Below are 12943 nucleotides of genomic sequence, written 5' to 3'. Positions count from 1 at the left end.
TTAAAACACCATGTTTTCTTACAGGACTCTGCATTTATGATTTGTATAACAATAGAAATTTACAGCACCAATCCTTGGGTGGGGTGGGGATGCGTGTGGGAAGGAGTCTCTAGAAACCCTGTGCAAGGGTTTACAAGTCTTTTTTTTTTTTTCTCCCCATCAGTGTATTGTTTTTTGATCTTTTCTTGTATCTTCCCTTCCACTGGAATGCTCCAACTACGTATCAGCTGACCATGGGCTCCACATCCGTCTCTCTGTCCAACTCGTCCTGAATTTCATCTGTGTTTCCTGAGTCGCTGCTGGCTACAGAGCTGGGAGATGGAGAATTTCTATAGAAAAATTCAGAGAAAGGGTTAGGAAAAAAAAAAAAAAAAAAAAAAAAATCTATGACAGAATGAAAAAAAAAGGAACCTTCAAAAAAAATGGTCACTTTCGCTTCCCAAAACAATGTAAAGTGTCCTTTATTAACACTAAACTTTGGGTTTACAGTAAATATCTGTAGTAAACTTAAGCATCTCATGTGCTGCCACCCCAATCTGCCATCTCCTATACAAAGGATGCCCTAGATTTACAGATAGGGAAATGGAAACTAAGTCCAATGAACATCCTACAGACACTCTTGTACAGTTTTGAAAACTCAAAAAAGTTTCTCCTCTTGTTCTTTTAAGCCAGGATGTATACTGAGGGCGAGCAAGAGAAAAAAAAAATCCCTCATAGTATAGGGTTCTTAACACATTAGAAGATTAAAACCAAGTTCTTTGTGTAAAGGCCACAGTCAAGGTTTAACGCGGGCTTTTGTTTGAGAGTTCTAGATCTATGACATTACGACTAAGGGTCAATCCAAGTTAGAGATTCCTGTTTCTACCACCAGGCATTGAATCATTTAAGTGTTACTGTGTGTAGGAACATACACACTGTTACAGGGTTCCTTTTAAGACTGATACTTGACCCTGAACAAAGCAAGATTACCTGAAGGACAAAGCTTTAGGACAAAATGATACTGTTGCCTTTAAAACAACCTGGCAGGAAACAAGAGCACATTAAATTCTTGAAGCGCCCCAGACAGAATGGTAGTATCTTATTACCTGTCAGCTGAGCCTTTGATAAGCCTACGACAGGTTTCCATTTGTACATCCAGGCCTCTTTTCATACTACACATTTCCATATATTCATGAAGGTGGCGATTCATGTCACTCTTGGCTGTGGCTAATTCCAGCTGTAAGAAATAAGAGAAAATAATCAGCCCAAGGTGAGCTGCTAGCAGCTTCTCCCAGCTTCACTCAATCTTACATACCAGTGGGGATGCTAAAGCTGCCCAGAGCCAATCCCAAACACCCGCACAATATATGTTTAACCTCAGTGTTGTATACCGCCAACGTATTCATCAGCTTATGAAGTGTATTTTAATCAGAGCTCAGCACTGGTTTTAAACAGCCGACGAGGTTTTTTTTCCTGCTGCCTAGCATCTTGATTGTCAACACGCAGTAATTAAAGAAAGCGTGTTCTAGGCAGGGCAAAGACTTTGAGAAGCTACAGCCGCTGTGTCTCGCAACCTCCGAGGCCAAGTCTTGTAAAGCATTTTGCAGTGTGACGGTAGAGATGCAAGACAAATGGGGGCAAAAGAATGATAGTGCATTTTTATTCTCTTTGTTCTGAAGGGTCTCTCTCCACCAGCTACAGATTTATGTTTACTCAATAACAGAGCTGTCTAGAGAATGGTATTTAGAAAAAATCCCATGGCTATGTCGAAGAAAAACACCTTTGCATTCTTTGATTAGAATATAGACATTCCATCTTTCTTCTGTGGGTACCAACCAGAACACCATGTGTATTTTTGTCCATTGTTGTCATGAACAACTTCCTTACCTCTATCTGCCCTATTGTTTCTTGGTATTCCTTGTCTCTCGTTTTAAAGAAAGACTCTGTTTCATGGATCAAGTTTCCCAGGTTTTCTTCCTGCAGGGGAAAGGAGGACACAAAGAGTTAGCAAGATACTAACAAGGAATTCAACAGCAGACTGAAGATTTTCTTATTTAACCTCACTCAGAAATGCAGGTTGTTATGCTTTTCCAGAGATTTTTTTAATACATTTTTACACAGGCAAGGAATAGTCTGCTTCTTGAAATTGGCATACCAGGAAACATACACTTGTACCATGACCGTGGCTTCGTACACACAAGATAAAGTCTCTAATCAAGGAACCTACAGACCAAGGCTCCAGCAATTAAACACAGATATCTGATGCATGCCAAAGAACCAAACCCATGGATTTTCCTGAACCTTCCAGTCTGATCACGCTTAGATTGTAATTGCTCTCCTTGCATTGACCACACCACTTACAGCTTTGCACTGGAATTCTCACTTTCCAATAACATATTATTACTCTCAAGTCCGTGCAGTCTCCGTTGCCTCACGTGTGTGCTCTGCACCCATTGTCTCCTATTGAAATTCTTCACTTAAGTGCTAGATAAAGCAAGCTCACTCCAGCACACTACTGATGAAAATATCGCATGTGAGAACACGGGATGTCCCAAAGGAAATATCCTGACAGACACCACCTCCGGTATCGTCATTGCTTTGATTGACAGTACAGTCTGGGCTACAAAACGCATAGCATTATTTCACGCTGTCACAAAGAGACTAAATCAACTGTTTCACAGTTTAACAATGTTGTTGTTCTCTTTCACGTTACTACCTAACTCCCGTTTTCCAGAAAAAAAAATTATCATCAATTTAATGTAACTGTACTGATGAGCATTAATTATGTTTCCATCCTTTGGCCACATCTGTGGCAGCTTTATCAGGATCATACCCGGTACCAACGTCAGGCTATCCAGCCTACAGTTAGAAGAATCATTCCACTTATCCTTTTAAATGCAGAAGCGCTTTAAGGAGGAAGGTCATAAAAGAAGGTGGCTAGGGCACCGTGTAAGAACTTGAAAGGAATAAAGCCAGTGGAAGGAAGATTCAGGCATGTAAAGCACTATGCTAAAGACCAGGCACAGACAGAGCAGTCTTTATTCTGAATCTCCATCTACAAGACAAATCTACCCTTTCCTTGTATAATTTTCATTTAGAAGGATTTAAGCTTCTTAAAACCTTTAGAGTTTTCGCACGGAAGGTCTGAGTTCAGCAATATTCCTCCGATAGCCGCACTTATACATGCACACATGGGTATATGCAAATAAATCTGTCACTAATTCCAGCACACGGCTACACATTATCACTCTGCCACTCTCCCTGCTCAAAAGACGACATGTAGCTAAGTACGCTGCTTTCTGCAGTCCTAGCACTTCTGAGTAATCTCCGCAGTTTCAGAGTATGCCAGATGATCCACAAACGGGAAGATGTAAATTAACACACCCCTGGCAGTCAACACAAAACAATATTCAGGAGACTGCTGCCTCAGCATCTTTACACTACAGCGATGAAGGAAGAAGGCAGGATTATTTCTTACCTACTGCTGTCGTGCTACTCAGTAATGAAATAATAGCGTCACGTTTAAGACTACCCGCACAAAGCCCAGACCTTGCCATTTCTCTCTCTCTCTAGGCCTGTTTAAAAAGGCTCATGAGTCTCTGAATGAGGCAGCATGCAGCCACCAGCTTACTTTGCGAAGGATCTTAAGGATTAAAAGCAAGCTGTTTATTATCCACGAACGCTAGGAGAGTCCTATTGACTGGGAAGATGGAAGCACAAGATTCACGGGTTCAGAAGATCCCTGGGGCCTTAAGCAGTCCTGCAACCGCAGCTTCTTTGCAATAGGCTGGAGGTACTTCATCTTCCACAGACCGTACCGGGTTTGTATTTCTCTCCACTAGAACAAGCGTGCCACACTATGTACCATTTTGACAATTAAAGCATGAACGATAATCTACAAAGAAAGCGAGATGCTGTGTGGAAGATATAGGGCTTTAGATAAACGACTGCTAAGGGTGACAGATCGCGTGATGCTCCTGTAGCAGCTAGACGCATTGGATCTTTTGACACTTGCTCAGTACTTTTAAATACTCAGTTTGAAGGAGCAGAAGAAATTAAGTTTGGCAAATAAACTGATTGCACAAACTGAAAAGCAACCACAGTGAGAAAGCACTAAGAGGATTTTAAAATCAAAGCAAGCTTGCACGGCAAACTAGACCACCAGTCAAATATGCAAAGGCTCAAATGGCTAAAAGAGCAGCTGAGGGATACAGTTTCTGCAGAGAATAGGTCAAGAAAATAACGGAAATAAACTCACCTCTCCTTGGAGGTCAATTGAAGGATTGCAGTTTGTAAAGTCTTCCCAAAGAAGCAACGTTTCCTCATTCTCCTCCCATGTTAAACTATCACAGTCATCATCAAAATCAAATGTCTCACGACTGTTAAGATAACAGAAAAAGCATCAGTGAAACTACTCCAGCCCCACTCCCTCAGTCCTTTAATTAATCTTCTAGAAAAAAGGGGCTATGAACTGAACAAAGGAGACAATGCAGCAGCTGAAAATCCTCACAGTTTTTACACACAGGCTTTGCCACTGTCCAAGTGCCTCGCTCCTGGGCTCTTTGCCATCCCAAAGCAGAATAAAAGATCCTTGTTAGCATTCCTGGTACAAGCACACAGTCCTAGCTCTGTCCTCCAGATGGTGCTGCGCATTAGTTTCCCCTGTTTGCAAAACCACAAAAATGTTTTAAACTATTCTTTTTATACATGGGAAACTGAGCCCAAACACAGTTCAAGGAATTTTACAAGAAACAGCCACTAGAAAACTCCCTGCTGATCTTCACGTTGAAGTTCGGCCAACATTTTGGCCCTGCAGCACTTAAAAACATTATTTTCAAAAGTAACAACTGTGAAAACAGTGAAGTCCGAAATGATGTGCAGGTGAGCATAAATACTTATTGTTGACTTGAACAACAAAGATACAACTACAGCCACTTCAGATGGAGAACAAGCAGTGGCAAGAATGGCCTTTAACACTGTTATTTAGTCAGGCCCCTTTAGTACGGTCAGTTGTGCAATAAAGGAAAGTTTCAGAAGGCACTTGAGTCCCTGTCAGTTTGAACAGCAGCAGAGCGAAACACTAGTAGCTGCTTCTTGTCCTTGTTAAGGAGGTCTGATAAAAAAAAAAGTCTGAAATTGCTCCCAGCAGCAGTCTGCTAATTTCAGACTGATGCATTTTTGTTATTTTAGTTCACTTCCTTTTAAGCAGATACCATCTCAGTCCTGAAGCTGAGTCCAAGACTGTCTTTAGGAGGCTGAAGAGCTTGGCAAAAGAGACAGGCTCTTTGTCTATACTCAGCACGACTTTAAAAAATAATTTAAAAAAACCAACAAACTTGGACATACATGATTGTGCCTTCTGCAATGCAATTTCTTCAAATGAGTTTCTGCAAGAGCTATCCTCGTCAGAGAGCACAAAGGCTCCCAGTTTTGCCTGCTGCTTACTTCAGACGTACACACTGTTCAAAGCTAACTGCATTTTGACTTTTTACTGCTAGACACTTAAAGATTAAGTTCATTACAGACAAAATGCAAGTTGCTTTCGGTTTTTGTTAATGAGATAAGCTAGTCAGCTATTTGTAAAATACTGTCTTCTACCTCACAAAGCCCCCAACCCCAGACATCCTTAGAGATGTACCATCTTCAACAAGCCATGAACACTGTTCTAGATCAACCCAATTTACATCTAACAAGATTCCTGCAGCACTATGTGACAAACAAGATAGGACCAGGACATAAGAATTTCATTGGCAGCCCCAGTAAAAACTGGGTATCACAGGACAGGTTTAAGAACAAAACTAAAAACTGAATGCATTACCAACCTAGTAGCTAAATTTTACCCTCTTGCTTTTCTAAAATTCCACACACTATCTACTGTCACACTGAATTCTAGCAGTGGAAAAGTAAAAAATCTGTATTTATTACACTGAATATTAATACGGACCTAAAGACACCTAAAACAAGAGTCCTAACAAGAGGAGTTACCTAGAACTTTTGCAAAAAAAAAAAAAAAAAAAAAAAGCCCTCCTATGTGATTCAGGCAGAAAGACAGACACATACACTCTGAAAACAGAACTTTTTGCAGCAGACAACAGAAGAGGAGCTAGTGCTTCTATTTCTTGTGTACTCCTACATATTAGATACTGTCCTACACTGCGGGGGGGAAAGCACTGAGAATTCTTCCCTCTGTAGTCACTGCAGTTGTCAGAAGACGCCCATGCTCAAATGCTAGGAACGTCAGACCTACGGTGCTTGCTGGGGCTTCTCTGCCAAAAGAAAACAGCAGAGACCTTCAAAAGTCTCACCAGGCCGTGACCATCTCCATCATCTCTAGAAAAGAAGAACAGCAGGGCACATGGCCAGTAGCACCAAGGTGCAGCGTCTCTTCTCAGCTGTTACAAGCTTCCCAACACTCCCATTTGGGGAAAAGCTTTAGGCAAAATAAACTGCGTATTCTGCCAGTTTGGGAGACCCTACTTTGCAGCAAGTCTTACAACACCCACGTTCTTGGAATGTGTAAGTTGTTGTCCACTGCTAGAACTTATCTTCTGCACAGATCCACTGCTACCATTTGCCTATAGCTCAACTGAAAAAATCACGCAAAATAGTAGAGAAGTTTTTACCCATTTCAAACTGAGCTTTCAGTGACATTGCCAAATTCTATCCAGCCCAAGCAGCAGCCAGGTTCTTTCCAAAACTCCAGAATCCTAATATTCAGCCAACCATACAGAATAGACTCAATTTTTGTACTTTTTTTTGCTGCTGTTGCATGTTTCTTCTTCTGCTACTGTTGTAACAGCATAGAGTAGTAAAACTAGATGTTTGTATTTTTTATATTCTCTGTAGTTCTCCCTACTTAAGGGAGGAACAAAAATCAGTTAATTGTATTTGAACTTCCAGAAAACCTCGAGTAGATACCATGCTGGCAGCTCAGATATTCTGGGACTAAGTCTGCATTTCAGAATAAATTTTCCCCACGTTGTCCGCGATACTCACAGCTGATTAAACATACGCTTCATTTCATCCGTGATGTTCAAAGAACAGCTGACCTCATCATCAGAGAACCTGCCATTGTCTCCATCCTGTTCAGAGAGGTCATCATCAGATGTGAGCTTGCGGTCTTTCTTCTTGGAAGCCACCTTAATTGGAGAGAAGAGCAGTAACTAGAAGGTTCAACTGAGGCGCTGCGCCATGAGGGGTGGAAATAAAGGAGGAGAGGCATTAGGTTTGAGCGAATATAACCATTCATCAGTTCCCAGGCAATTCAGGCTCATATTCAAGACAGGAATTGCATCTGTTAATGAGTGGTGAACACAGAGCACAAGGAAGCAGTTCAGAACAGCGAAGAGCAAAGCAAGCTGCAGGCTGCCAGCGCTCTACAGATGTTCATTTGTTCACTGACACCCGTCTATGACCTACCAGAAAACATGCAGAGGTTAGAATGATATAGGGTAAAAGCATAAGCTGGCAGGAGTGCCCAGGCAGCAGGCTTGAGAGCAATGACAGAACTCTCCCTCTCCTGCCACCATCACAGGCTGTTGCTCCCAGTGTTGAACCACCACGGAAGAGTAGACAGGAAACCTTTCTAGATAGCCTTTATTTCGGGGTCATCGCACCCCATCAGCAGACTGCTAGTCTTCAGGTTGACAGAAGAAGAGTTAACTGAGCCATGAAAGTGCCTGGACAACCTCAAAGTAATAAAGTTCACAGACGTGCAGAGAATTCAAGGGATACCCCTGCAAAGGGCGCAGAGGATCACTTCTTCATCTGAGGACTGTGAACATAAAAAGATATTCACAGATGGTCCCACAGAGTCACAAACACACGGTCCACTCCCAACCTACTGTAGTTTTTCCTCTACCTGGTATTGTTCTCCATGATGATCATTTTAACCACTGCATGCTTGACCAAAAGTGCGTTTTGCAGTTACCTTTGAGCAGAAAGACATGGCAATTCTACTCAAAGACAAGAAGGAACCACTAGCACGATGCAATGGCTCAACACGCTAGAAAAATTATTGTCTCCAGTAAGGAGATTTGAGTCTTTGAGGATACATAAGAAAAAAACCAACCATCAAACATTTAGGCAACTTCACTATAGCCAGAAAGCACAACCAGTAGAGACCACAAGGATCTTTTACAGTGTTTTTGTACAGCATTTAGCACGCTTTATGGCATCACTACACAGAGAAAAGCATCAGACTTATTGAAAGACTGAACAAGACACATTTAGATGAAAGTAGAAGGAAGCTGGGTTAGTCACATTGAAACTGCAGTTATGACAGAAGACCAACTGCGTTGGGAGTTACAGCTCTGTGTGGAGCAAACCTGTAACTGCTTGCTTTTGGAGCAAATTAAATTACTTTCCTATTAGCACCAAGGAGCCACAACAGCTCAAGGAAAGCAACAGGAGCTTCTAGTCTCACAAAGCAGTCATAGCTCACCACCACAGAAGCTTTATTTCTGGCCATGGAGCTTGAGCCAGAAATAAGAACATTCAGATGACAGTTCTACAAGCTTAAAACCTCTCACTTGTGAAGGGAACAGATGTGAGGAAGCCATTTATACAAAGCTAGACCCTGTAATGCTTTTTTTCCCCCTGCATTCATTGTAGACTAGCATCAGACTAACAGCATGTCTTAAAGGTCATCCTGAGACTTCTTTTTTTAAACTCTCTAAATTTTGTGCTCTTAGTACTACAGCAGCTTCTGCAGAAGAGAGCTACACTTCAAGACTGAGAAAGAAGAAAATAGGTCTGCACAGAGAAATCTCAAGAAAAGGCAAATGACCTGGACCACACTCCTCAACACTGCTCCCTCTCATCCCCTCACTTCTTGCCCTACCCTATGGAAAATTCATGGCCTAATCACCTGGAATATCTTGGAAACGTCTTCAGAGTTGCGCTGCTGCGCTACATCACACAGCTTGGCTGTGATATCGATTCGCCGACAGATGTCCATGTCCACCTTCATGGCCTTTTCTTGAATCTTTGTGTCCAGGTCTGTCATGGGCTGCAGGAAGGACAGTAGTGATTATCTTCTATTATTATACAGTTCAGGAAAGAAGAGATACCCCACAGTATCTCTCTAGCCCCAGGGCATACCATTTTTAAACAATATTACATCTTCTCCGGGAAAGGCAGTACATGGACAATCTAAATAGACTGGACAGCTAACAGTTAACATTCCTATCAGATTCTAATAAAATTTCAACTCAGAGTGATTTGCCGCCGAAAAACCGATACCCACCCCAAACAACTGCTAGATGTGGCAACCGTAAACTTTTATGGGTCAATAGAGCTTTAAAAAAAAAAAAATGGAGGAGAAAAACCCTGTTGGGCATGTGCAGAATAGAATGAAATCTAAAACCTGGTGAGTATGCAACACTTCCCCCGCTTTCAGCCGGAAAAACTGTGCCTGCAAGGAGAAGTTGCTTTTAAAACAGAATCCAGGCCACTCACCAACTTCATACATACCATGAAAACATAAAATCAAGACTGGATCTAAAGGGATCCATGAAAACTTGTAACACAGAAAATACTCCTCATTGACATTAACCTGGCTTCCAGCCTAGCAAAAATTCTACATGACAAATATTTTGTCTTGCTTCACTCTGGGCAGTAATTATAAACATAATTTATAAGAGAGACTCCCACTCAGACAGTACAGCTGGCTCCTTATGAAGAAACACTGTTCCACAGAAAGCATATTTTCCAGCCTAGGCGAGACTTAGTCTGTTAGAAAGTACCACTTCAATGGCTAGGCAATGCTTCCACTTTGACCAGAAAAGCAGAAAAACCTCTTTGCAGACCATTCTTAAATACCAGCTCCCCTTTCCAAGAAGAAACCTTTGGGGTTTGTTTTCTTTTTTTGGGTTTGTTTGGTGTTTTGGTTTTTTTTTCCCCCAAAATTATTAGACTGAGTTCTTCTCCAGTCCCTGTCAACCACCTTTGGACAAGTTAGAGATTTTTGTTTTCCCAACACACTGAGAAAATGAAATCTCTGAACACTGACATACTCTAAACACAGTCTTATCAATCAAATAAGTACCAGTGATTCTTATCCTCAGGAAAGCAAGAGTCACATGCCAACATTTTGCATTTCTCTGCTCTAAGTATTTACACAGTGGGATTCAAAACAAGCATTCTCACTGCTTTCCTCAGGCCCTCTTCTCCCTTACAGAGTTTGCAAAGCCCAAAGCACACTTTCTCTCAAGTTGAGGAGGGTGTTTGCATTCACCGCCACCCTTTTTGTCCACACTGAGCAACATTTCATCCTCAGCGAAAAAGTCATCGCAGTGATACAGCCCTAACAAGTTTCTCCCCTTCACACTGCCTCTAACCAAGCATGCCTATTCTCAATTAAACACCAAAAGAAGAGACAGCTAATTGCCGAATTTCACATGAACAGATCTAGTGGCCCTAAGAGGATGTATTTGACACCAGGGAACGGGTTCTGCAAGCTTCTATGAAGACAGAAGGAAGCAGTTCTAAACAAAATTATGGAATAAACAAGAATAATGGGACATATCCATTAGACAACTGGCATCAGCACTATTTCAGTCTTACAGAGAAAGGCACCTCACAGCTCACCTGGCTTATCTTTCTAGATATCTGCATAAGTACATGCTCTCAGTACGTCTAAATGTAAGAAAATTATCCAGTCGTAGTCTAAAAGACCCCCAGCTTTGAAGGAAAGTCAGTATCAAATGACACATGAGGTAATTCCTGAGTAAACAAGTCTTTTTTGTTTGTTTTTGTTGAAATTTAGGTCGAAGCAGCACTGGAAACAAAGCCAAATACCTGCACCAGTGACACTGGGTTAATCTCTTCAGCACTTTCATAAGGGGAGTTGGGGAAGCACGGACGGCGCATTGCTTTTTGAACACGACTTTCCTGCGTGACTCAGAGCAAACCCCCCTTGTTAGCAGTACGTGGTGCTGCATGGTGATGGGCCCTTTACCCTAACCTGTGAGTTCTCCAACATTTTTTTCCCCGGCTGCAGATCTGAATGCCGGCGCTGCCAGCTGCGGAGAACAGGGAAGGGAGGGAAGAGTCCGGGTTATGGGCTAAGCAGCAAGTTAATGCATCTCTACACAGACCAGACAGGAAGCAGGGGGAAGGGTGATCTGTCTGATGCATTAGATCATAAAGGCAGCCATAATGCTAACTACAAAGCGGCACTCGCTAAGACCATAACCTTTTTTATGAATGAAGCCATTTGCATGACACACACATTTCACAAAGGCAGTGGGAGTTGGCCACTCTGCTCTCCAGCGTACTTACATCACTCATCAGACCCTTAAAGACCACAAGTTCTGCTTTCAGTCTCTCAATCTTTTCATTTAACTCCTCCTGGAGAGCTTCCGCTTCCTGCGCCTCCTGCAAGAGAAAGCACACAAAGAACTAAGCGGTAACAGGGCAACATATGCTTCCTCACTTAACTCGAGCAGGGCTGCTAGGGCATGTCACCACTCCCACACTTCACATCGTCAGAAACCTCAGCACCTTCCTGCTTCAGCTTCCAAACTATGCTCTAGCATACAGCCACGCAGTCAGCTGCTCTAGCTCAACGAAAGATTTTTTAATTAAACAAATTCAAGTAATTACTAGCATAACAAAAGGTGCAGAGAAAACCTATGCCTTTCAATACATACTATTCAAAACTTACCTCTCGCAAGGTTTCCACCATAGATTCCAGACTCATTCTTCTCGTCAGTTCCTCTTCCCATCTGAAAGACAAGATTTGCAGGAGAAAAGTAATTTTTTTTTTTTCCTCCCAAGAAAAATCACAAGTCTTCTGATAGCTGTAGGATGATGACAGTTATTTGGAATGTAAAGCAGATGGTCCCCCTCACTTGTACACCCTCAAACCTGCACCAGTAAGTCTGTAAGAGAATAAAAGCTAAATCCATTTTCATTTGGATCAGTACTCTTCCCGCTCTCCTATGCAGTATTTGGTTGCAAATAAGGTGGGAAATATTCATTGAAAAAAAAAAAAAAATCAGTTGAAGGTTAGTTTCCCCAATCAGCAGTCTTACTATTTATCTGTTCAATCAATTCATACGTTTATGTGCCTTCTACACCAAAATCCTCGGTAACCTACACGCCTCAGTCATTTCCCAGCACTAGTTGCAAGCAGAGTACTCGGACAAGACCCCTTGAATGCAGGGTACAGACGCTCACTGCTGCTGCAGTGCTAAAAGGGTAGAAGAAAAGGAATTACAGTTCCAGCAGTTCCTCGTTTTAAGCACCAAAACCCTTTAAAGAACAAAACCCACTATCTGACAATACTAACTCGAAAGCTAAGATTCTTGAAAACGTGACAATACACATTCATAGGCGTGGATATGGTTTGAGAGTGAGAGAGAAAGTAAAAGGTGGGCCACTTTTTGAATGGGCGGTAGTGCCACACAAGACTTGCCCACTCTATTATAACAGTAAGAATTTTCCTCATGGAAAAAACCCAAACATTTGGATGCCACAGGATTAAAAACAATCCTGTGAACCTAATCTCAGAGTAGCACCACGGTAATTTGTTGCCACTTCAACACTTTTTATACTTTAACTGCAAATGGCTAACCATTTGCTCAGAAATCTATTAAATCAAAGCGGTCTTGAAAATGCAAGGTTAAATCTGCCAAAGCGCATCGTTTCATCCTATTTTCAAATCCACAAAGAAATCTGGTGGTGGCTAGATGATGGGATATTCCCACTGAGGCAGCCGATTTTCAGTTGGCATACAAAATCGCCACGCTACTCGATACATCTCTGCGTTCCAAGTGCAAATTTAATCCCATCTAAAATGGAAGCCAGGGTGGACCATCCCAGCAGGAAAGGACGCAGGCAGGCACGCTGGTATTGCGGTTCGCTGTCTTCAGGCACGATCAGCGGCACCTGAACCGGTCACATCTCAATGCAGCAGCAGCTCCGACGAGTGCAGTCCCAAGATGCATGCTGGCCACCC

General features: G+C 42.1%; 1 protein-coding gene across 1 annotated transcript; it reads right to left on the bottom strand.

The window, feature by feature from the left end:
• Positions 1 to 223: 223 nt before the first annotated feature.
• On the bottom strand, positions 224 to 11704 carry IFFO2 (intermediate filament family orphan 2). Its single transcript, XM_010284615.1, has 9 exons — positions 11648 to 11704; positions 11263 to 11358; positions 8849 to 8989; positions 6976 to 7118; positions 4238 to 4358; positions 3991 to 3993; positions 1867 to 1956; positions 1086 to 1216; positions 224 to 329 (listed from the first exon to the last, which is right to left on the bottom strand). Exons 1-9 carry the CDS (start codon positions 11681 to 11683, stop codon positions 224 to 226), a joined length of 867 nt encoding a protein of 288 aa, XP_010282917.1. The 5' UTR covers positions 11684 to 11704.
• Positions 11705 to 12943: the final 1239 nt, after the last annotated feature.

This window comes from Phaethon lepturus, unplaced genomic scaffold (assembly GCF_000687285.1).
Source record: "Phaethon lepturus isolate BGI_N335 unplaced genomic scaffold, ASM68728v1 scaffold25943, whole genome shotgun sequence".
NCBI classification, from domain to species: Eukaryota; Metazoa; Chordata; class Aves; order Phaethontiformes; family Phaethontidae; genus Phaethon; species Phaethon lepturus.
The sequence above is the reverse complement of the archived record's forward strand: the minus strand, read 5'-3'. Positions and strand labels throughout refer to the sequence as shown.